This window comes from Pristis pectinata, chromosome 10 (genome assembly GCF_009764475.1).
Source record: "Pristis pectinata isolate sPriPec2 chromosome 10, sPriPec2.1.pri, whole genome shotgun sequence".
Taxonomy (NCBI): Eukaryota; Metazoa; Chordata; class Chondrichthyes; order Rhinopristiformes; family Pristidae; genus Pristis; species Pristis pectinata.
Window position 1 is genome coordinate 93,720,751 of NC_067414.1, and position 24,498 is coordinate 93,745,248.

General features: G+C 46.4%; 1 protein-coding gene across 2 annotated transcripts in view; it reads left to right on the plus strand.

The window, feature by feature from the left end:
- The first annotated feature begins 2,068 nt into the window (after positions 1-2,068).
- Positions 2,069-24,498, plus strand: part of gnmt (glycine N-methyltransferase) — a 47,872-nt gene continuing 25,442 nt past the window's right edge. Inside the window, exon 1 of one of the 2 annotated variants that reach the window (XM_052024303.1) lies at positions 2,069-2,372. In XM_052024303.1, the coding sequence (XP_051880263.1) occupies positions 2,110-2,372 (263 nt within the window). In that variant the 5' untranslated portion in view covers positions 2,069-2,109. Of the gene's footprint in view, positions 2,373-7,033; positions 7,384-24,498 lie in introns of those variants that run through there. The other variant, XM_052024304.1, reaches the window with a different exon arrangement.

The window sequence follows — 24,498 nt, forward strand, 5'->3', positions numbered from 1 at the left end:
GCTGCTTTACTGAAGCCGCAGGAAGTGCAGACAGAGTCCATGGAGGGGAGGCTGGTTTCCGTGATGTGCTGAGCTGCCTCCACAATCTGCAGGTTCTTGCAGGCTAGGGAGGATTTTTTGGAAACTAACAATGCAAATGAAAAAAGTATATGCCATACAGGCTTTGTATTAACATCTACAATACAACTTCCTGATTGACGGGTGTCTATGTTAGGACCAAACTTGACATGACACTGTTGCGTGGGTGAGGGAAGAGCATAAGCTCTACCCACAATAGCGATGAAGAGTCACTTTGACAGTCAATGGACACAAACTTTGGAAGGAGAGTTCAATGCACATGATTGAGACTGAATTTTTATCCCTTGGTAGGTAATGAGCATGGATCCAGAATACAATCTACTCATAATTTGAACTTTAATTACTGAAAACCACAAATATCTGATGGGGAGAATAATCAAAGTTGCAGCAGGTAATGAAACAAGGGTCAAGGCATTGCCACGGGAGAGAACAGAACAAATAATTAGCATGGTAAATATTTTCCAAGTAAAACTATTGATTTTGGCCCATTGGCTGAACTAGCCCCGTGATGTTCAAGGACACCTTGCATCTGTTATCACTGCAAAATTTACCATATACTTTTTCATTCTTTGTGCATATGTTTTATTTACAAGGCAGTTTTATGCGCCACATAGTCAGCTCATACTCCACATTAGTAAGCATCAGGTTCCACACGATCCCAGTGATAATCTGGCATCCAAAGAAGGGTAGGTTTTCCTGATTATTGGAAGTTCCTCCTATTAATATCCAAACATATTTTTATTTCCCTTTTTTTTACATATGACACAGTAGCATAAAAAACGTTCCAGTGAACCCAGCGAGTTGAAAGGGAGGGTCAACGGGGACATGCCGAATTTCTTTAGCTTCCTAAGGAAGTAGAGAGGCTGGTGTGCTTTCTCGGCCGTGGTGTCTAGGTGGTTGGACCAGGCACCACGGCCAAGAACGCATACCAGCATCTCTACTTCCTTAGGAAGCTATTAGTGATGTTCACTCCTAGGAACTCGAAGCCCTCAACAATCTCCACTTCAGCACCATTGATGTAAACAGGAGTATGTGCACCGAGTTGGCCACACGGTCCCTCCACCCTGTTCTGCCATCCAGTAGGATCACGGTTAAACTGATCTTGATCTCAACTCCACTTTCTCTTCTCCACCACCTTCGACTTCCCTGTGGTCCAAAAACAACTGTTTCACGCAGTCCTGAATATATTCAATGACTCTGCCTCCATAGTTCTTTAGTGCAGAGAATGGCAAAGATTCACAACCCTCCAAGAGGAGAAACTCCTCCTGTCTCTGTCTTAATGGGCGGTGCCTAATACTGAAACAATTCTCCCTTGTCTGGATGCCTCAGCAAGGAGGAACTTTCACTCAGCATCTATCTTGCCAAGTCCCCTCAGGATCCTATTGGTTTCATTAAGAACCTCATTCTCCTGAACTATAGACCCAATCTGTTCAACCTTTCCTCATGTATCAACGACTTGATCCCAGCAATCAAATACATGAACCTTCTCTGAACTACTGATGAGTGAGTATCCCTCATTACAAAAGGAGAGCAGAACTATGCACATTATTCCAGGTATGGACTCACGAACACCCTGTACAGTTGTGGCAAGAATTCCATCGCAGTTGCAATAAAGGCCAACACTCCACTTACTTTCTTAATTGCTGGGTCTACCTATCACACAATAAAATGGCTCTAAATTGGTGCTCGGTTTGCAGAATTACAAGACTCCTATTTGAAGGCCTGGACTGGACTATTTATATGGAGACAAAAGTTACAATCCCATTGTAGCAGCTAGGAAATTAAAATTCAAGTAATTAGTAAATCATGAATAAAATAGCCAGTCTAAGTATTGGTGACCATGAAACTGCCTTCCTGTTGTTCAACCAATGGCCTTGAAGGAAGGAAACCTGTCATATTTATCTCGTCTGTCCAATATGTGTCTTCAGACCCATAGCAAAGAGATTTAATTTTAACTGCTCTATGAAAAGGCCTAGCAACCTCTTCAGTTCAGGGGACATTTGGATTGGAAAATGTGCTTCCTGGCCAGATATGCCTGTGAACAGATCCGTGGACTGCCATCATTTTCCCTGTTTATGCACTGAGGGAGTCAGGGAGACTCAGTGGATAGAACACTTGGAAAATATAGGGCTGAAGGGAAAAAGCAGGACTATGGGAGTAACAAGCAATCTGCCGGAGGAAATCAGCAGAGCGAGCAAGATCTGTGGGAGGAAAGGGACTGTCGACGTTTCGGGTCGAAACCCTGCATCAGGACTGGGAGTGGAGAGGGGAGATGGCCGGTGTAAAGAGGAGAGGTAAGAAAGGATTCTGAGGCGATTGGAGGACTGAGGAGGGATGTAAGGTGACAGGCAGATTGTGCCTGAGAGGGGAAGGGAGCGGGAGTGGAGTTGGGAGACAGTGACAGGTGAATGATAGGACAATGGGAGTAAATTGGAAAGTCCTTCCAAAGTGCTGGCACAGGCAGGGTTGACCAAATGGCCTCTTCTGGTACAGTACGATTATATGATTCTGGAACATTGTGTCTCCATAAAGGAACAGTTGAAAGAATGGAGGAGGTAGTGTTTGTGGATTGTCTATAATATTAATTCGTTTGAATTGATAACAGCTGTACGTTTGAACAGTGGGTACCATATTATTGTGGGTCTAGAGTCACACATATGCCAGACTAGGTAAGCATGGTCCCTTGATCTAGCCCAGTGTACATCAGCCATGATCATATTGAATGGCAGGCAGGTTTGAGGAGCCAGATGACCCACTCCTGCTCCCATTTTCTTAAGCTGTGTTCCTGAAGCACATCAGTGGTCCAGATGAGTTTTTAATACAATCTGATAATTTCATGATCACCATTACTCATACCATTTTTAAAAGAAATTCCAAATTTCCCTGTTTAAATTTGCCACAGTGGGATTTGAAATTGTCAGTAGTTTAATAGCCCAAGATGTTAGTCAAGTAACTTAACCGCTACATAATACACAAAAGAAGCTTGAAATGCAAACAGAAGATGCTGCCTACTGAAAGAAAATAGTGGGGCAACTGCTTCTCTGAGGGTTGATTTCCAGCTGTAGACCTGACTCTTTACCCAAACAAGGCCCACATTTCCATATGAAGTAGAAGGAGGCCATTCAGCCCATTCAGAGCAATCCCATTCCCCACTGATTTCCCCCTGATATTCTCGCCATATTTCCACCAATTCCCACTCCCCCAACCCTTGTCCCACCACTCACTTACACACTAGGGACAACTTACAGCGGCCAATTAACCCACCAGTTGCTAATTTTTTGGGAGGCGAGAGGAAACCGGGGCACTCGGGAGAAAAACACGCAGTCACAGGCAGAACGGGTAGACTCCACACAGGCAGCACCAGAGGTCAGGATTGGACCTGGGTCACTGCATGAAGCAGCTCTACTAGCTGTGCCACTGTGCCATGGGTAGCAAGGCATCGCCAGTGTATAAGGGTACAAATGGTGGGACTGTGTGGTGAGTGGCTTGTAGCTTGTTGCTCTTCCATAGCTTGAGATGCTCAAGCACTCAACTGCATCATTACTTGTCTATAATCAAAACTACACAAGATCAAACCCGAGTGATATGTTTACAAGAGAAATGGAGAGATCCTCTGTCTCTTTCTCCATTGTCTGTGTAGCTGTGCCTGCTGCCACAGCTACAACTGATATGTGTGCATTGCTGATTCACACGCTGTGCGTCAGCATTTTAATGCCACCTAGTTGCAAAATGAAGATACAATTGGAAGGGCTACCTCATTTTATTATTTGGAGGAAGAGTTGATTTGAAGCAAAAATCATGAGGTTTGGGACATCAATTGGATTTAGTCTTGGATTGCTTTCAAAGGAACTCCTTTAATCAGTTAAACCAGGGTAGGACTTACACAGTGAATGGTAGGGCACTAGAAAGTGTCTTGGAACAGGGAGCCCGAGGGGTACAGGTACATATTTCCCTGAAAGTGGAGACATAGGTAGACAGGGTGGTGAAAAGGGTGCCTGGCATGCTTGCCTTCATTGATCAGGACATTGAGTACAGGGGTTGGAACTTCATGTTACAACTATAAAAGATGTTGGTGAGACCCCCACTTGGGGTACTGTGTGCAGTTCTGGTTGCCCAGCTATAGGAAGGATGTGATTAAGCTGGAAAGGGTGCAGAAAAGATCGGTGAAGATGTTTCTGGGACTGGGGCGCTTGAGTTATAAGGAAAGTTTGGACAGGCTGGACATTTTTTCTCTGGAGTGTAGTGGGCATAGGTGAACTTATAGAGGTATATAAAATCATGAGGTGTGTGGGTAAGGTGGATGGTCACAGTTTTTTTCCCAGGGTAGGGGACTGTAGAACTAGACGTCATTGGTTTAAGGTGAGAGGGGAAAGATTTAAAAGGGAGCTGAGGGGCAACATTTTCACACAGAGAGTGGTGGGTATGTGGAACAAGCTGCCAGAGGAATCTGTAGAGACGGGTACAATTACAACATATGAAAGACATTTAGACAGGTCCATGGATAGGAAAGGTTTAGAGGGATATGGGCCAAATGCAGGCAAATGGGACTAACTCAGGTGGACAATGTGGTCAGCAAGGACAAGCTTGTCTGAAGGGCCTATTTCTGTGCTGTATAACTTTATGACTCTATGAATGTTAACAATGTCAAAACCTCCCATACCTTAAGAACTCTTGCATGCAAAAAAATGATCTTATCTCTTGGCATCAGTTTACAATTCATGGCACTGATTATTGATTTCTTGCCCAAAGAAACTCCCGACAAATATCTCCCTTTTAAGCATTCCAGAGGATCCAATCCACCCGGATGACTATTCAATAGGTTAACAATAGGACAAACTGGGGCACATGCAAATTAACACACAGTGGGCACGGCCTCACCAACTTTACGGGTGGGTTTGTCTTAGCCTCACTCACAAGATGGTTATGTGGCACAGAAATGTACATCAACATTCACGTCTTCTAGGGGCTGAGACATAGGTCTTGAAAGCTGTAATATACTCTTGCAAACAAAACTTCTCAAACTTTACCTGCAATGCTGCTCACACCAGATAGAACAGCTGCTTCACAGAGCCGGAGACATTGGTTCAATCCTGACCTCCGGTGCTGCCTGTTTAGAGTTTGCACATTCTCCCTGTGAGCTCCAGTTTCCTCCCACATCCCAGAGATGTGGGGCTTGGGTTGGGTTGGTTTATTGGCCACTGTAAAATGCCCCTAGTGTGGAAGTGAGTGATAGAATCTAGGGGGGAGTTGATGCGAATATGGGGGGGACTAAAAAATGGGATTAATGTAGCAATAGTGCAAATGGGTGATTGATGGTCGGCGCAGACCCAGTGGGCTGAAGGGCCTGTTTCCCTGCTGTATCTCTGTATGACCATGAGGCTGGGGCATCCACATTGCAACCATGAACAGGTTTCTGATGTCATCTGGTGCCTCTAGGTTGGGCAGCGGGCAATGGTCACACCATGTAAGTGGCCTGGCACGACCATCGAAAGCCGATGGGGCACCCTCGCACAGAAGGGTGTGAGCTCGGACAGAGGGGGGAATGGAAGATGGATCCTACTGCCTGCTTTCTAGCTGCATGGTAGTGTAGCGGTTAGCGTAATGTTATTACAGCACCAGCGACCTGGGTTCAATTCCGGCTGCTGTCTGTAAGGAGTTTGTACGTCCTCCCCGTGTCTGCATGGGTTTCCTCCGGGTGCTCCGGTTTCCTCCCACATTCTAAAGACGTACAGGTTAGGAGGTTTTGGACGTACTATGTTGGCGCCGGAAGCGTGGCGACACTTGCGGGCTGCACCCAGAACACTCTAAGCAAAAGATGCGTTTCACTGTGTGTTTCGAAGTACACGTGACTAATAAAGAAATCTTATCTTGTTTGCAGCTTCTCCCCACTACTTCCTCTCCTTACCTCCCACCCACACCTGTGACTCCCAGTCACTGCAAATACCAGCCTGTTATGTAGGTACAGGAATTAGTTCTGCCTGTCCGGATGCATCACGAGCTTGGTATGGCAACTGCTTTGCCCGTGACCAAAAGAAATTGCAGAGAGTTGTGAGCACAGCCCAGTCTATCACACAAACCAACCTCCCCTCCATTGACTCCATCTTCACTTCCCGCTGCCTCAGTAAGGCAGCCAACATAATTAAGGACCCTACCAACCCTGATCATTCTCTCTTCTCCCCTCTCCTGTCAGGCAGAAGATACAAAAGCTTGAGAGTATGTACCACCAGGCTCAAGGATAGCTTCTGCACTGCTTTTATCAGACTTTCATCAGGACTGGTGAAGGGTCTCAACCCGAAACGTCGACTGTTTATTTCCCTCCACAGATGCTGCCTGACCTGCTGAGTTCCTCCAGCATTTTGTGTGTGTTGGTGCAGTTAGGAGATTGCTGCCTCAGGATAAAACCTGACGCGGCAGTGGGGTAAAAACTGTGAGCCTCCCAATCGGAGGCAACCTCATTTCAATTCACTGACTGGGGTCTTGGGCACATTTCTGACACTGGTTGTGTCCTCTTTGCAATTATCTTACTTTGCTCCTGTTATCTCATGCTTAACCTGAAATAATGAACTGTTTCTCTCCCTGGAAACGCTGTCTGATCCACTGAGTATTTCCAGGACTATCAGTCTCCATTTTAATGGATTTTTAGTAGATAATTCCACCTCTCCCCACCCCCCCCCTCCTCTCCTCTTGGGACCTTTCTGGCGAGGGCTCCCCTGTTGGGCAAGGAGGCGGGAGGAGCGAAGAGTGACGTGGCCGCTGGCCAATCGTGACCAAGGAAGGGGGGGGGTGTGGGCGGGGGAGGGCTAAACCAGCCAGCACCACCGGGAGGCGGGATCTCCCCTTGGGCCCACCTGAATGGGCGGGGCGACTTGGCATTGTGACGCGAGGAAAGGGGCGGGGCGGAGGCGTGGCCAGACGCGAGGTCGGCGATTGGCTGCCAAAGTTTGGCTGGAGTTGCACTGAAGTTTCGCGGCGAGGGAGGAAGTTTTGGTGAAGTTACAGGTCGCAGGTTTCCCTGTTGATTCCCTCACCCTCGGGCTTGGAGGCAGGTTTACCATCCCATCCGTTCATTCCCGTTCTCCCCCTTCAATCTGCTGGGGGAATGGTGGACAGCGTGTACCGGACCCGGTCGCTCGGGGTGGCGGCTGTCGGCTTGCCCGACCAGTACGCCGACGGCAAAGCAGCCAAGGTCTGGCAGCTGTACATTGGAGACACCCGGAGCAGGACTGACGAGTACAGGAACGCGGTTGTGCAGCTTCTGCGCCAGCACAAGTGTCAGCGAATCCTGGACGTGGCTTGCGGCACCGGGTAGGGGAAATTGCATCAAACCAAAACCAAAACAAAACACGAGCACCTATTTTGCTTTCCTTTAGTGATCTAGAAGTCCTGGTGTTCCCCACTGCAGCGTTGTGTTACATGCTCTGTTGCTCCTTTGAAGAGCGCGTCTGTGTGTTTGCAATCAATAGCACCCTGCAGTCTCGTATTACAGGTAAACCGAAGCAAATCCCCCATTACATGTTAATATACATATATATGCCCCCGCTTGCTCGGGGAATGTTCACACATATGCATCCTGTATGGGAATCGGCTGATTTGTCAGAGTGGGTTCTGAAGTGAGATTGTTCAGTGTGACCGGGGCCACGCCTGCTGTGTCCTTTAATAAATGAAACGTGGATTTAATTGCTTTAAGCTCGTAAAAAGGACGCGTGGTGTTTACCATATGGAATCTGCTGCAGTGACCAGACTGTGACTATACAGGCAATTGTTATGTGAAAACCAGATTCTGTATTTGAAAAAAAATCTGTTCATCCGTTCCCTTGTGCTTGTTTTAAAGGAGACGTGTACGTATAGATACTGGGCAAAGCGCTTACCAAGTCCACCAACTCTTGGCAGTTTAAAAACTGACAGACTGATTATTGGGGCGGGTGCCATCTAGAAAATTCAGAATCAGAATCAGATTTTTTATTACTGTCTTATGACGTGAAATTTTGTAGCAACAGTACAGTATGAAGACATAAAATTACTATAAGTTACAAAAGAAATAGTGCAAATAAAAGGAACAATGAGGTTGTGTTTATGGGTTCATGGACCATTCAGAATTCTGATGGCGGAGGGAAAGAAGCTGTACGTGAATCGTTGAGTGTGGGTCTTCAGGCTCCTGTATCTCCTCCCTGACGGTAGTAACGACAAGAGGGCCATGTCCGGGTTGGTGAGGGTCCTTAGTGACGGATGCCGCCTTCTTGAGGCACCGCCTCTTGAAGATGTCCTCGATGGTGGGGAGGGTTGTGCTCATGATGGAACTGGCTGAGCCTACGACCTTCTGCAGCCGAGGATTTGACTCCATGATGCAATCACTGCAGTGTAAAAAAAACAGAATTCATCCATCAGTACGCAGCTGTCCAGTAGGCAATTGGCACAGTGAGATTAGCCGGGTAGCTTTTAGAGATACAAGTATAATGTTTAAAAGGCATTTGGACAGGGATGGGAAAGGAGTAGAGGGATATGGGCTTAATGCAGGCAAATGGGGGCAACACACAATCTGCTGGAGGAACGCAGTGGGTCGAGCAGCATCTGTGGCAGAGAAGGGAGTTGTCAATGTTTTGGGTCAGAACCCCGCATCAATCTGGGAATGAAACAAATAGGTATCATGGTCAGCATGGATGAGGTGGGCTGAAGGGGCCCATTTCTGTGCTGTACAATTCTGAATCTTGAGAGATCTGCCATGAGCTGAGTTCAGTGTTCTTAAGGTGCTGTGATCTTCAAAACAAGAATGATTGCTTTACCAGATGGCAGCAGTTCTGTGGGACAGCTGATCGACCCCGAATTAACACAGGGAACAGCAGGCGGGTTCACTTAGTTAAGAACTAAACAAATCACACACACTTTGATAATCTTCTTTCGAAGATATATTTTTGTCACATAAAATAGGCATAGACAGGGCAAATGCACACAGTCTTTCTCCAAGGGTTGGGGAATCAAGGGCTTAGGTTTAAGGTGAGAGGGGAAAAAAAAATTGATAGGATCCTGAGGGGCAACTTTTTCACCCAGAGGGTGGTCCGTATATGGAACGAGCTGCCAGAGGAGGTGGCTGAGGCAGGTACATTAACAACATTTAAAAGGCAGTTGGATGGGTACATGGTTAGGAAAGGCTGAGAGGGATGTGGGTCAAACTCGGGCAAATGGGGCTAGCTCGAATGGGAATCTTGACTGGAATGGACGAGTTGGGCCAAAGGGACTGTTTCCGTGCTGTATGACTCTATGACTGACTGAAGCTGGATGGTTAAAACACTTGTACTAATCTTGCTGGAGAGCTTCAAAACCAAAATACTGCAGATGCTGGAAATCTCTAATAAAAACAGAGGATGCCGGAAATACCTGGCATCTTGGGCAACATGAGCGGAAAGAGAGTGAACATTTCACTTTGTTGATCTTTCATTCCATTTGGAGGTCATACTGTACCATATCTATCAATTTTTTAATAACTTAATAGAAGGAGGCTGTACAGCCCATTGAGTCTATGCCAACTCATAGAGCAATCCCCTTCCCCACCAATTTTCCCTATAGCCTTTTCTCCCCACATTCCCATGGGCAGGCACGGTAGTGTAGCGGTTAGCATAATGCTTTACAGTGCCAACAACCTGGATTCAATTCCGGCCGCTGTCTGTAAGGAGTTTGTACATTCTCCCCGTGTCTGCGTGGGTTTCCTCCGGGTGCCCCGGTTTCCTCCCACATTCCAAAGACGTACAGGTTAGGAAGTTGTGGGCATGCTATGTTGACACCGGAAGTGTGGCGACACTTGCGAGCTGCCCCCAGAACACTCTACACAAAAGATGCATTTCACTGTGTGTTTTGATGTACATGTGACTAATAAAGATATCTTATCAACCTCACCCCACAGATTCCACCAGTCGCCTGAACACCAGGCACAATTTGCAGTGGTCAATTAACCTACCGATCCTCGCAGGCCAGCTCCAGTTAGACCCCACCCGAGGTGTTGTTTGAATCTGGGTCACTGAAGTTGTGAGGCATCAGCTCTGTGAGCTGCACCACTGTGCTGCCCACTGATGTGAAACTTTAACACACCATTTTTGGTCACAAATGCTGTCGGAACTGCTGAGCCTTTCCAACATTTTCTGTTTTTCACATCACCACAACCATTCTTTGAGTTGCTCATGTGTAATTATTCATAACACTGGGTGAAGACTTTGTTTAGTGAAAAATGCAAAATGCCAGCAAGAGTGGAACATTGCATACATGTAACATTTTTGCTTATTACAACAGATATTCACTCCCTCAGGGTATTGACCGCTCCCAGCAAAGCAATCCCATCCCTCCCATTCCCTCTCTCCTTATTTCCCTTTAACCCTTCAACTTGTTCTCTCACACACCCATCAACCGCACTCTCCTTGTCATTTAGAGAACTGCGGCATTCATAGAACGTAGAACATTACAGCACAGTACAGGCCCTTCGGCCCACTATGTTGTGCCGACATTTTATCCTGCTCTAAGACCTATCTAACCCTTCTTTCCCACATAGCCCTCCATTCTTCTATCATTCATGTGGCTATCTAAGAGTCTCTTAAATGTCCCTAATGTATCTGCCCCCACAACCTCTGCTGGCAGTGCGTTCCATGCACCCACCACTCTCTGTGTAAAAAAAAAACTTACCTCTGACATCCTCCCTTTATCTTCCTCTAATCACCTTAAACTTATGCCCCCTCGTGTGAGCTATTTTCGCCTCGGGAAGAAGTCTCTGACTGTCCACTCAATCTATACCTCTTATCATCTTGTACACCTCTATCAAGTCACCTCTCGTCCTCCTTCGCTCCAAAGAGAAAAGCCCCAGCTCGCTTAACCTATCCTCACAAGACAAGCTCTCTAATCCAGGCAGCATCCTGATAAATCTCCTTTGCACCCTCTCTAAAGCTTCCACATCCTTCGTATAGTGAGGCGACCAGAACCGAACACAATAACTGAACAGAACTGAATTCAAAAAGAATTGCCGCAGTAAAATGACTGCACCAAAAATTACTGGCAAACTAATTACACTCAGTATATTTTGTGGGGAAATATAATAAATTTGGCCAAAGAGCGTATGCATCAGCTTTTCTTTTTTATTTATTTATATTTCAGGATGTGGGCATCTCTGGTAAGGTGAGCATTTGCTGGTGATCCACAAATGAACTTGAGAAGGTGATAATGAGCTACCTTCTTGAACCGCTACAGTCTGGTATTCCCACAATGCTGTTAGGGAGGCAGTTCTTGGATCTTGACCCAGTGACGGTGAAGGAACGGGCGATATATTTCCAAGTCAGGACGGTGTGTGGCTTGGGAGGGCAAATTCCCAGTGGTGGTGTTCCCCAGGCTTTTGCTGCCCTTGTCCTTCTAGCTGATAGAGGTGGTGGGTTTGGAAGGTGTCTTGGGTGAGCCAAGAGTGTTCCCAGGTCCCCTAGTTCTATCTTCCATTGGGATCCCCTTGGAACCTTAAAGGATTAAATGAGATCTCCTTCCATTCTTCTGAACTCCAGAGAACTGCTCCATTGATTCTCATGGGACGTCCTCATTGTCCCAGGAATGAGTCTAGATGCAAAAATGCAAAACCAAAATACTGCAGGTGCTTGAAATCCAAAATACCGAGCAGTCAGGGAGGTCTTGGTACAATTTTATGAAGCATTGGTCAGGGCAGGTCTGAAGTATTGCGTGCAGTTCTGGTTGCTACACGATAGGAAGGACGTGATTGCACTGGAGAGGGTACAGAGAAGGTTCACCAGGAATTTGCCTGGGATGGAAACTTTGAGTTATGAGGTTAGGCTTGGATTGTTTTCCTTGGAGTAGAGGAAGCTGGGGGGTGGGAGGGATGTGACAGAAGTGTATGAAATTATGAGAGGCATAGATAGGGTAGATTCTGACAAACTTTTCCCTATAGCAGAAGTGCCAAAGACCAGAAGGCATAGGTTAAAGTGAGGAGTAAGAGGTTTGGAGGGGATCTGAGGAAGATTTTATTCAGCCAGAGGGTAGCTGAAATGTGGAACGCATGGTCTGAGGAGGTGGTGGAGGCAGAGACTGTCACAACATTGAAAGAGCATCTGGATGAGCACTAGAACATAGAACATCGAACAGTACAGCACAGGAAGAGGCCCTTCAGCCCACGATGTTGTGCTGAACTAATAAAAATATGACACCTAGTCCCTTCTGCCTTCACATGGTCCATATCCCTCCACTCTCTGCACATTCATGTGCCTATCTAAGATCCTCTTAAACACTTCTATCATACCTGCCTCCACCACTACCCCTGGCAGGACGTTCCAGGCACCCACCACTCTCTATGTAAAAAAAACTTGCCCTGCACACCTCCTTTGAACTTAAGCCCTATCACCTCAAATGCATGTCCTCTGGTATTAGACATTTCAACCCCGGGGAAAAGATACTCACTGTCTCCTCTGTCTATGCCTCTCATAATCTTTTAAACCTCTATCAGGTCTCCCTTCAGCCTCTTGCCACTCCAGAGAGAACAACCCAAGGTTGTCCAACCTATCCCCATGGCACATGCCTTCTAATCCAGGCAGCATCCTGGTAAACCTCTTCTGCAACTTCTCCAAAGCCTCAACATCCTTCCGTTGATGGGGTGACCAGAACTGATTGCAGTACTCCAGATGCCGCCTAACTAAAGTTTTATAAAGATGCAACATAACTTCCTGACTCTTGAACTCAATGCCTCGACTAATGAAAGTGAGCATTGCCATACGCCTTATTTACCGCCCTCTCAACCTGTGTAGCCACTTTCAGGGAGCTTTGAACTTGGACCCCAAGATCCCTCTGCTCATCAACACTGTTAAGGGTCTTGCCATTAACGGTGTGCTATCTCTTTACATTTGATCTCTCAAGGTGCAACACTTCACATTTGGCTGGGCTGAACTCCATTTGCCATTTCTCCACCCATATCTGCAACTGATATATCCTGGTGTATCCTTTGCCAGTCTTCTACACTGTCCACAACACCACCAATCTTCGTATCATCTGCACACTTACTAACCCACCCATGTACGTTTTCATCCAGATCATTTATATACATAACAAAGAGCAGAGGTCCCAGTACGGATTCCTGAGGAACACCACAAGTCACAGACCTCCAGCCAGAATAAGTCCCAGCAACCGCTACCCTCTGTCTTCTACGGGGAATCCAGTTCTGAATCCAAACGGCCAATTCACTGTGGATCCCATACATCTTAATCTTCTGGGTGAGCCTCCCATGAGGGACCTTGTCAAACACGTTACTAAAATCCATGCAGACAACATCTACAGCTCTACCTTCATCAATCAACCTCGGCACCTCGTCGAAAAACTCAAACAAGTAAGTAAGGCACAACTTGCCCTGCACAAAGCCATGCTGACTATCCCTAATTAGGCTATGGTTTTCCAAATGCTCCAGATTCCTAAAAATCCTCTCCAGTAACTTCCCTACCACTGATGTGAGACTCATTGGTCTATAGTTACCAGGATTATCCCTGTTTCCCTTCTTGAATAATGGAACAACATTAGCTACTCGCCAGTCCTACAGAACCTCGCCTGTGGCTAGAGAGGACATGAAGACATTGGTCAAGGCCCCAACAATTTCATCTCTTGCCTCACCCAATAACCTTGGGTCTATCCCATGAGGCCCTGGGGACGTCCACCTTAATATTTTTTAAGAGACCCAACACTACCTCTTCCTTTATCTCGAAATGCCCTAGCATATTAGCATGCTCCACACTGATCTCCCCCTCCTCCATGTCCTTCTGCTTGGAAAATACTGATGCCAAGTACTCATTAAGGACCTCACCCACATCCTCCGCTTCCAAGCACATGTTCCCTCCTTTATCCTTGAGTGCTTCTACCCTCTCCCTAGTTATCCTCTTGCTCTTGATGTATGGACAGAATGCCTTGGGATTCTCTTTAATCCTACTTGCCAAGGACTTTCATGGCCTCTCCCGGCTTTCCTAATTCCCTTCTTGAGTTCCTTTCTGGCTTCTTTATAATCCTCAAGTGCTCTGTTTGATCCTAGCCTCCTAAACCTTACATATGTTTCCTTTTTCTTCTTGACTAAATTCACCATCTCTCCTGACATCCAAGGTTCCCTAACCTTGCCATTCTTTGTCCTTCCTTCTTACTGGAACATACCTGTCCTGTACTCTGTGCAGTTGGTCTTTAAACACCCTTCACATGTCAGATGTGGACTTGCCCAAATACAGCTGTTCCCGATCAATTCTCCCTAGTTCCTGCCTAATACTCCCGTAATTTGCCCTGCTCCAATTTAATACTCTCCCGCAAGGTCCATACTTATCCTTATCTATGGCTAACTTAAAACTTAAGGAGTGTGGTCACTGTTCTCCGACTGTTCTCCCACTGAAAGGTTGGTCAACTGGTCAGGCTCATTACCCAACACCAGGTCCAGTACAGCCCCTCCTCTCGTTGGACTATCAATATGTTGATTTAAGAAACCCTCCTGGATGTACCTAACAAATTTTTCCCCATCTAAACCTCTTACACTAAGGAGCTCCCAGTCTATATTAGGGAAATTGAAGTCACTGACTACAACACTATTAGTTTTACACCTTTCCCTAATCTGCCTGCATATCTATTCCTCAATGTCCCAGTGGCTATTGGGGGGTCTGTAGTATAATCCCATTAGAGTGATTGCACCTTTCTTATTTTTGAGTTCTACCCATATAGACTCAGTGGACAAGTCCACCATTATGTCCTCTCTGAGTGCAGCTGTGATATTGTCCCTGGTTAGTAGTACAACTCCCTCCCCACCCCCGCCCTTTTACCTCCCTCTCTATATTTTCTAAAACATTGAAACCCTGGAAAATTAAGTATCCATTCCTGTCCCTCTCTCAGCCAAGTCTCTGTTCAGTTTACAGCATTATAGTTCCATGTACTGATCCCATGCTCTAAGTTCATCACCCTTAACAATAATACTCCTAGCATTCAAATACACACACTTCAAACTGTCCATCCCATCATGTCTATTACTTTGCTCCTGCGTGTTTTTACTGGCCCCGACATCTACCTGCCTCTCAATCCCTCCACTTTCTGACCCGGTGCTCTGGTTCCCATCCCCCTGCCAAACTAGTTTAAACCCTCCTGAGCAGCACTAGCGAACCTCCCAGCCAGTATATTGGTTCTCCTCCAGTTGAGGTGCAACCCGTCCTTCTTGTACAGGTCGCCCCTGCCCCAGAAGAGGTTCCAATGATCCAAGAACCCGAAACCCTGCCCCAGTTCCTCAACCATTCATTCATCTGTTCTATCATCCTATTCCTGCCCTGACTAGGCACCGGGAGTAATCCAGAGATTACTATCTTGGAGGTCCTGCTCTTCAGCCTTTTTCCTAACTCCCTATACTCACTGTGCAGGACCTCTTTCTACCTATATTATTGGTGCCAACATGCACTCTCCCTCTTGAGAATATTCTGAAGCCGCTCTGAGACATCCTCGACCCCAGCACCTGGGAGGCAACACACCATCCTGGTGTCTCTTTCGTGGCCACAGAATCTCCTGTCTGTCCCCCTAACTATCGGGTCTCCTATCACTATTGCCCTGCCTGACTTTACCCTTCCCTGCTGAGCCGCAGAGCCAGCCACAGTGCCACTGACCTGGCTGCTGTTGCTGTGCCCTGATAGGCCATCCCCCTCAGCAGTATCCAAAGGGGTAGACTTGTTGCTGAGAGGAATGGTCACAGGGGAACCTTGCATTATCTGCTTACGCCCCTTGCTTCTCCTGGTGGTCACACATCTATCTGAAGCCTGTACCCTGGGTGTGACCACCTCGGTAAAAGTCCCACGTATGAGGTTTTCAGCTTCCCAGATGGTCCTGAGTACATCCAACTCCAGCTCCATTTCCTTGACCTGGTCAGTCAGGAGCTGCAGCTGGGTGCACTTCCTGTAGATGCAGTCATCAGGGAGACAGTAAAATTCCCTGACATCCCACATTTTACAGGAGGAACATTCCACTGCCCTGACTGCCATCCTGCCTACACTGAATCAAGGACTAAGGATTTACAGACAACAAAATAAAGACCTTACCCGTTCTTACCAATGCCTTCTTACTGAAACTTCTTTTAAAGAGCTGCTCGCACTCCCCTCACCTAGGTCACTTACTCAGCCTCTTCTGGCTGAAGCCTCAAGCCAAAGCCTCAGTCCCCCACTCTAACACTGAACCACTCCAACAATGTTCCAGCAACTAAGGTACTGCAAAAAGACTTTGTTTTGCATGCCATCCATACAGATCATTTCATTACAACAGTGCATTGAGGTAGTAGACGGGAAACAATGACAGAATGCAGAATAAAGTGTTACAGTTACAGAGAAGGTGCAGTGCGGGCAGACAATAAGGTGCAAGGGCCATGACGAGGTAGATTGTGAGGTCAAGAGTCCATCTTATTGTACTAGAGGACCTTTCAATAGTCTTATAACAGCGGGATAGAAGCCGTCCTTGAGCCTGGTGGTACGTGCTTTCAGGCTTTTGTATCTTCTGCCTGATGGAAGGGGGGAGAAGAGAGAATGTCCGGGGTAGGTGGGGTGTTTGATTATGCTGGCTGCTTTACTGAGGCAGCGAGAAGTGTAGACTGATCCTATGAAGGGGGAGCTGGTTTCCATGATTTGCCGAGCTGTGTCCACAACTCCCTGCAGTTTGTAACTATGTTTATGTAACTAAGTGGATCAACAACAATTCCGCAGGCCTTATCTTCAGAGGTGCCACTGGGTTTCAAAAGCCTCTGCGGAGGCCAGATGAAGGGCACTGGCAGATGATGAAAGGACAGGAATCTCGCGGTGTAGGTGGAGGGTTAGAGAGCCAACCTTCTGCTTTCCACCTGCGAAAAGGAGGAGGGGTGACCATGAACGCCAAGTAGCTCCTTTTGGCCGCACTTTCAGCTGCTTTCAAGCAAGAGGCCAGGGAGGCTCCGGATGCTGACTGGATGATTGAGGTGCACCTCGGCGGCAAGTAGCAAAGAAAACCAGCCGCTTCTAACCGGAGTTTCTGCTGCGTTGCTGCCAAATCAAAATTTGCAATTTGCAATTACACTTGGCTTTCCCTTTCATCTTCCGTGTTGCTGCATTGCATAAAGCAACTCATTGGGGACATTAAGGAGAAAAACATATTGGCTCTCGGTTCATTGTGTCCATTTTAATGACTTTAAATACATCAGAAACCGGAGCAACTTAAACAGCAATTTGGCTCATCCTCTGCAGTGAAGTTCCTTGCTCGTGTGAAGTTCGCAGAGTAAACATGGTGGTAATAAATACAAGCGTAAACACGGCGACAAGCGCAAAACAGCAGAATGGTACAAAGTATAGTCGTGCAGACTGAGGTAACGCAAAAAGAAATGCTGAAGTGACAGTAATGGGAACGGTAGAACTAAGAGACCCAAGAATATGGCAGCAGCACCGGGAAGGGAATGTGAAAGAGGTGATTGGTTCAGAAGTCCGATAGCAGTGGGGAAGAAGCTGTTCTTGAGTCTGGTCGTCCGGGCTTTCAAGCTCCTGTGTCTTCACCCCAGAAAATAGAAGAGAGAAAAGGGAACGGTCAGGGTGGCAGGCATCACTGACGATACCACTAGCCTTCCTGAAGCACTGTGAAGATGGACAGGATGGAAGGAAGTGAGGAGCCTGTGACGGACTGGGCAGTGTTTACCGCTCTCTGCAGGTTCCGTCGGTCCAGAGCAGAGCAGTTGCCGGACCAGGCTGAGACGCAACCTGTTAGGATACTTTCTACATTGGCGATGATGGCCCAATTTACTGGTATACTATTGACCTCTGTGGAAAAGAAAGTAGATACTTATTTTGAAATGTTGTGAGTATCTACGTCCACCCCCTCCTTAGGCAGCCAATTCCAGATTTCAACTATCCCCTGGGTGAAAAATACCCCTCAATTCTTCTGATTATTTATGTATAAATGATGTTAGGCTATGTGCTGTCTTAAGGAGCAGCTCCTCCTGTGTCTGTGTGTGTAACCATGGGTGTGTTTGTGTGCATGTGTGTGTGCAAGTGTGTTTGTACGCTTGAGATGCACCCACATGAAATTTCTTGCAGACATGACCAGCAACAAAAACCAGACTACATTGTTATCCCCACCTCTCCCTATTGATATATACTTCTGATTCTTGTCATATTCAAAGTCAAAGTCGAGTTTATTGTCATATGCACAGGTACATGTATGCACAGGTGCAATGAAAAACTTACTTGCAGCAACATCACAGGCACGTAACATTACAAGCAGCATTCACAAGAAAAGCATAAAGTAAACATAAATGTACACAATTTTTACAAGAGAGAACACAATTAGAACAAAAAAAAGATCCAATTTAGTGTAAAATGACCAAAGTGGTTGTAGTATTTCTAAACTGTAGTGATTAGGGTTGTGCCGGTTGGTTCAAGAACCGAATGGCTGAAGGGAAGTAGCTGTCCCTGAACCTGGTGGTGTGGGACTTCAGGCTTCTGTACCTCCTGCCCGATGGTAGCTGCGAGAAGATAGCATGACCTGGAATGTGGGGATCTTTGATGATGGATGTTGCCTTCTTGAGGCAGCGCCTCGTGTAGATACTACCGATGGGCTGAGTCCACTACTCTCTGCAGCTTCTTGCATTCCTGTGCACTCCAATTGCCGTACCAGACCATGATGCAACCAGTCAGGATGCATTCAACAGTACATCTGTTATATCTATTCATAGAGTCATACAGCACAGAAACAGGCCCTTCAGACCACCACGTCCATGTCACCCTTTATGCCCATTTACCTGTATTTGGCCCATATCCTTCTATACCTTGCCTTTTTAAGTGACTGTCTACATGCCTGGTAAAGATAATAGTTCTATCTGATTCTACCACCTCCTCTGGCAGCGAGTTCCAGATATAAACCACTGTCCGTGTAAAAAAAATAACTTTTGCCTTGGATCCCCTTAGACTCCTTCCTTCCTTCATGTTAAACCTGTGCCCTCTTGTTTTTTATACTCCTATCAGGTGAAAAAAATTCTCCCTATCTACTTTATCTATGTCTCTTATAATTTTATATATCTCCATCAGGTCACCCCTCAGTGTCCTTTGCTCCAGGGAAAACAAGCCCAGCCTATCCGATCTCTCCTCAAAAAAAAGTCCTCTAATCCAGGCAACGTCCCGGTGGATCTCCTCTGCGCTCTTTCCAGCACAGCTACATCCTTCTGATAATGTGGTGACCAGAACTGCTCACGATATTCCAAGTGCGGTCCAACCAGTGTAAAGTTGCAGCACAACCTCCCAATTTTTATGTTCTGTGTCCTGACCAATGAGGGCAAGCATGTAATCCCAAAGGATGGAGGAATAATCTGAAGAATACTGGTTCAAATCCTGCCATAGCTATTTGAGAACCATAATTCAATGTAAATATAATGGAACTGAAACTTTGTCATCCAATACAACTTTGAAGCTGCCAAATTGTCCTAAACCAGAGAACGTTTGGGGAATATTAAATATTAGGGGAATCGAGGGCTCAGTGATGGAAAGTGATGCTGGGTGTTGGACCAAGCACAAAGGAATGAATAGTTTTTTTTTGTTCTAATTGTGTTCTTTCTTGTAAAAATTGTGTATAATTTATGTTTCTGTTTTTCTTGTGAACACTGCTTATGAGCCTGTGATGCTGCTGCAAGTAAGTTTTTCATTGCACCTGTACGTACATGCGCTTGTGTTTATGACAATAAACTCGACTTTGACTTTGGGTTTACTCGGGTCTTGACCAGAAACATCGACTGTCCGTTTCCCTCCACAGATGCTGCCTGACCCGCCAAATTCCTCCAGCAGCTCGTTTTTTTGCTCTACATTCCAACATCTGCAGTCTCTTGTGTCTTCTGCTTCAATTTCTTATGCTCTTAAATGCCCTACTGGTTTGCAAGTGTCCTTTAAGCATGGAACCCTGTCATGCTTGCTTGTGACTCTTGTCTCACAACGGGTGAAGCTGATGCTTAATTGCTCCTGGCAAGACCGGAAGATTGGTCAATAAGTAACCTGATTGCCTGTTATTCCTGTGTTCCGGTAACAAATGATGCGTGCAACGTTTAGCAATGTCAATTCGTTCGAGGTTGGTTCACTCAACACAGACTGAGATTACTGTCTTGCTGGCCTATGACCACGAAAAGCTTTTCACAAGAAATTACTGTCTGTTGTGGTTGTTATCTTGAACAAACGTCCTTTTAACATTCTGTTAGTAAAATGGGAAAATGATGCTGACTAATCTTTTAAGTTTTGTGACAGTGTGGCGCAGAGAGGGGGTGGACACGACAGGGAAAAAACACACATCCGGTGGAAAATAAATAAAACTGCAGATGCTGGGATCTGAAATAAAAACCAGAAATGCTGGAAGAACTCAGCCAGTCAGACAGTAACCTGTCACAGATCTGATTTCATCAGGAGATCTTCCCTCCAGAGCCTCCAGCCTAGTAGTGCGCCCACCGTGCCCTGCCCGCTTCTACCACCTACCCAAGATCCACAAACAGGACAGTCCCAGCAGACTATTGCTTCTGCCTGCTCTTGCCCTACCAAACTTATTTCTTCCTCCCTAACTCAATCCTGGTCCCCATGGTCCAGTCCCTTCCCGCTTACATCCGTGACAGTTCTGACGCCCTCCACCATTTCGAGAGTTTCCGATTCCCCGGTCCTAACCAGCTCATTTTCACTGTGGATGTTCAATCCCTATACAATGCCATCACACATCAGTGAGTTCCTTCAGTTTCTTCCTTGCACAGAAGTCCAACCAGTTCCCCTCCACCAGCACACTCAATTGGAGAAACTTTTCCTTGCGCTCAACAGCTTCTTCAATTCCACTCAACTTTCTCCAGATTCAAGGTGTAGCCATGGGAACTTGCATGGGCCTGAGCTGTGCCTGTGTTTTTGTTCGATACATGGAACTGTCCTTGCTCCAATCTTTTTCGGGACCACTTCCCCAACGCTTTGATACATCGACGACTGCATGGATGTCGCATCCAGCATCCATGTAGGACTTCAAAATCGGATGACTCTTGCTGCCAACTTCCGTCTTGCTCTCATGCTTTATGGTCCATCTCTGATCCTTCCCATTCTGGATCTCTCTGTCTCCATCTCAGCCACTAACACCCTTGACAAGCCCATCTCGTCTATACCTCTCACCTTCCCTCCTGTAAGAACACCATTCCCTTTTCCCAGTTTCTTTGTCTCTTTATTCCAATAATGAAGCCTTCCATCCTGGTGCCTCTAAAATGTCCTCCTTCTTCCTGACGCGTGACTTCCCCTCCTCCATAGTGGACGGAGCTCTCAACTGCACATTTGCTCCCTCTCACCTGAAAACAGAAACAAGAGTTCCCCTGGATCTTACCTCCCATCCCACCAACCTCTGCATTCAACGCATTATCCTTCACAACTTTCGTCAGCTCCAACACGATCGTACCACCAGTCATGTCTTCCCCTCTCCTGCCCTTTCTGCATTTTGCAGGGACCGCTGTCTTTGTGACTTCCTGGCCCACTCTTCTGTCCTTGCCCATCATTCCCTGTCCCTCGGCATCTTCCCATGCAACCAGGGGAGGTGCAGCCTCTGCCCTTTCACCCTTCTTACCATCCAGGGGCTCAAACAGTCATTCTGGGTGGGGCAGTGATTCTCTTGCATTTCTCCCAATCCCGTGTACTGCGTTCAGTGTTCACGATATGGTCTCTTCTACAATGGAAAAAACAATCATAGAATGGGTGATCTATTTGTGGGGCACCTACAGTGCGCTCAGTCCGTAGGGGTGATCCTGAGCTTCCTGCTATCTGCCACTTTAATTCTCCATCCCACTCCCTTTCCAACCTGTCTGTCTGCAGTCTCCTCCACTACCAATGTAAACTGGAAGAACAACATCTTGTTTGCAACCCTCAGGAATGAGCTCCGAATTCTCCAACTTTGGGTAAATTGCTCACTCATCGTTTCCCACTATCATACTTATGTCCCTTTCTCACCCTGCTTCACTCAAAGGATCAGTACTCAGGCTCGTCATCACCTGATCTGGCTCAACCTATCTCCATGTGGTCTTACACCTCAATTCTCCCTCCCAGCTCTGAGAAAAGTGAAGACCCTCTACCCTCCTCTCCCCAGTTCTGAGGAAGGGCGGCGGACCCCAAACCTTGACCGGATGCTCTTCCCACAGATGCTGCCTGAGTGGCTGAGCTCTTCCAGCAATCCTGATCTTGCTTCAGATGACTTGTATCGCCTGGAATTATGATCAGGATAAGTCTAGCGAGCTCACCAAGACAACTGCTGAGTATATACTTGGATCAGCCGTCTGAATGTCTCCAACAGCACATCTGGATAAGAGGAACTGGCCCACATCAACTCTTATTCTTAATAATTGGACAACTGCACATGTAATTAGATTATTTCAGAGAGCAACTTCCTGAGTAGATCCAATGGAAAATTTCCATAATAAGGAAGGATGTAGCCTTTACCCACAAAACCTCTAGTATTCCATTCATTAATAGCAGGAGGTGGGTCATACCCTATGGAAGTTTAAGGCCTTCATCTTTATGGAGTGGGGTTTAAGTGTCAGCCCTGATCTAGAATTATAGAGCAGGCTCGAGGGGCTGAATGGCCTACTCCTGTTTCTACTTTTCTGGTTATAGTATTGATGCCTGGGCATAAAACTGGCACTGGAGATCATTCAACCACAAGCCCTAAAACACAAAAACTGCATTGGTTCAGGAAGGCCACAGTCCTTGACAGTGGCACAACAAGGAGAGCTGCTGCCTCACAGCATCAGAGACCCCGGTTCGATCCTGACCTCCGGTGCGGCCTGTGTGGAGTTTGCACGTTATTCCTGTGACTGCCTGGTTTCCTCCGGGTGCTCCGGATTCCTCTCACTGATGTGCAGGTTGGTAGGTTAATTGGTTGCTGTAAATTGCCCCTCATGTGCAGGTGAGTGGTGGAATCTGGGGGAAGTTGATGGGGGGAATGTGTAGAGAATAAAATAGGTTAGGGTAGGATTGGTGTAAAAATGGCTGATCGATGGTTGGCATGGACTTGATGGGCCAAAGGGCCAGTTTCCATGCTCTCTGGCTCAACCAGCCTCATGGATTCATTTTACCACTGCTGTCTTGAGGGTAGTTTGGCACAAGTAAGAAATGCCAGTCTTGCCAGTGATGTCACTTTCTATACAACAAATGAAAAAATAAATAATACTAATTTTTGTTTAATTGGAATTGCAAATGCATCCCATGTTTAATTCCCGATTTAGAGTCATAGTCATGCAGCACAGAAACAAGCCCTTTGATCCACCACATCCATGCCACCAGATTATCTATCTATACTAATCCCAATTACCCACATTAGGTCCGTAGCATCCTGTGCCTTAGTGATTCAGAAAGCATCCAGTTGCTTATTAAATGCTGTGAGAGTCTCTGTCTCCTCAGACAGTGCTTTTGAGACGCCAACCACCATCTGTGAGAAAAAAACATCCCCCCTCAGATCCTTCCCAAATCTCCTACCTCTCATCTTAAACCTACTCCCTTTGTCTTAGACACCCTTACCATGAGAAAAGGACTTTTATCTCCTACCATATCCACCCCCTTCGTAATCTTATAAACCTCCTATTAGGTCACCCCTTAGCCACCTAGGAAAACAAACCCTAGAATTTGCAACATGCTTTTGGAAATATTGAAAAACTGCTGGTTTAATCTTTAGTTATGTGTTTATTACTTCAGAGTGTCCTCTGAACTTGCTGCCAGGAAATGATAGTTGGGGACTGATAGGCTGTCAGACTTACAGTGAGCAAGATTTATGTCCTCAGTAAACAGAATCCATCTGTGCACCCCTGCTTGAGGAACACACATGACACATGCAACAGAAACGACTGCAATTTCTAACATATGAAGGGCGACTTCTCCAGAAAAACGCTTTGAATGGAGAATTGTTATGTAATACAATATGACTGCTAAAATCGACCTCAGTTGGTTACTGAGGTTTGATTGACAGGTGAATTACCCAATCATCTTCATCTTCAAAGGCACTGTGATTGAATGCAAATAATCAAATAACTGCATATATTGGAAGTCTGAAATAAAAACAGAAGATAGTGAAAACACTCAGCATGTCAGGCAGCATCTGCAGAGAGAAAAATGTCGGGATGAAGGGTAGCAGACCTGCAATGTGAACTGTTTCTCTTCCCACAGATGCTGCCTGACCTGCTGAGTATTTCCAGCATTTTCTGTTTTTGTCTTGTTACTTGCATTTTTTTTGTTAGGACAACGTACCCTTTTTCCATTTGGTTCTGTCACTTGAGTGTTGGGGATGGCAGGTGCGATGGGGCTTATTTTTAAATTGACTGTTCACAGGGTACGGGTGGTCCTTGCTGGGTTAGTGTGGGCAGGCACGGTAGTGTAGCGGTTAGTGTAACGCTATTACAGCGCCAGTGACCCG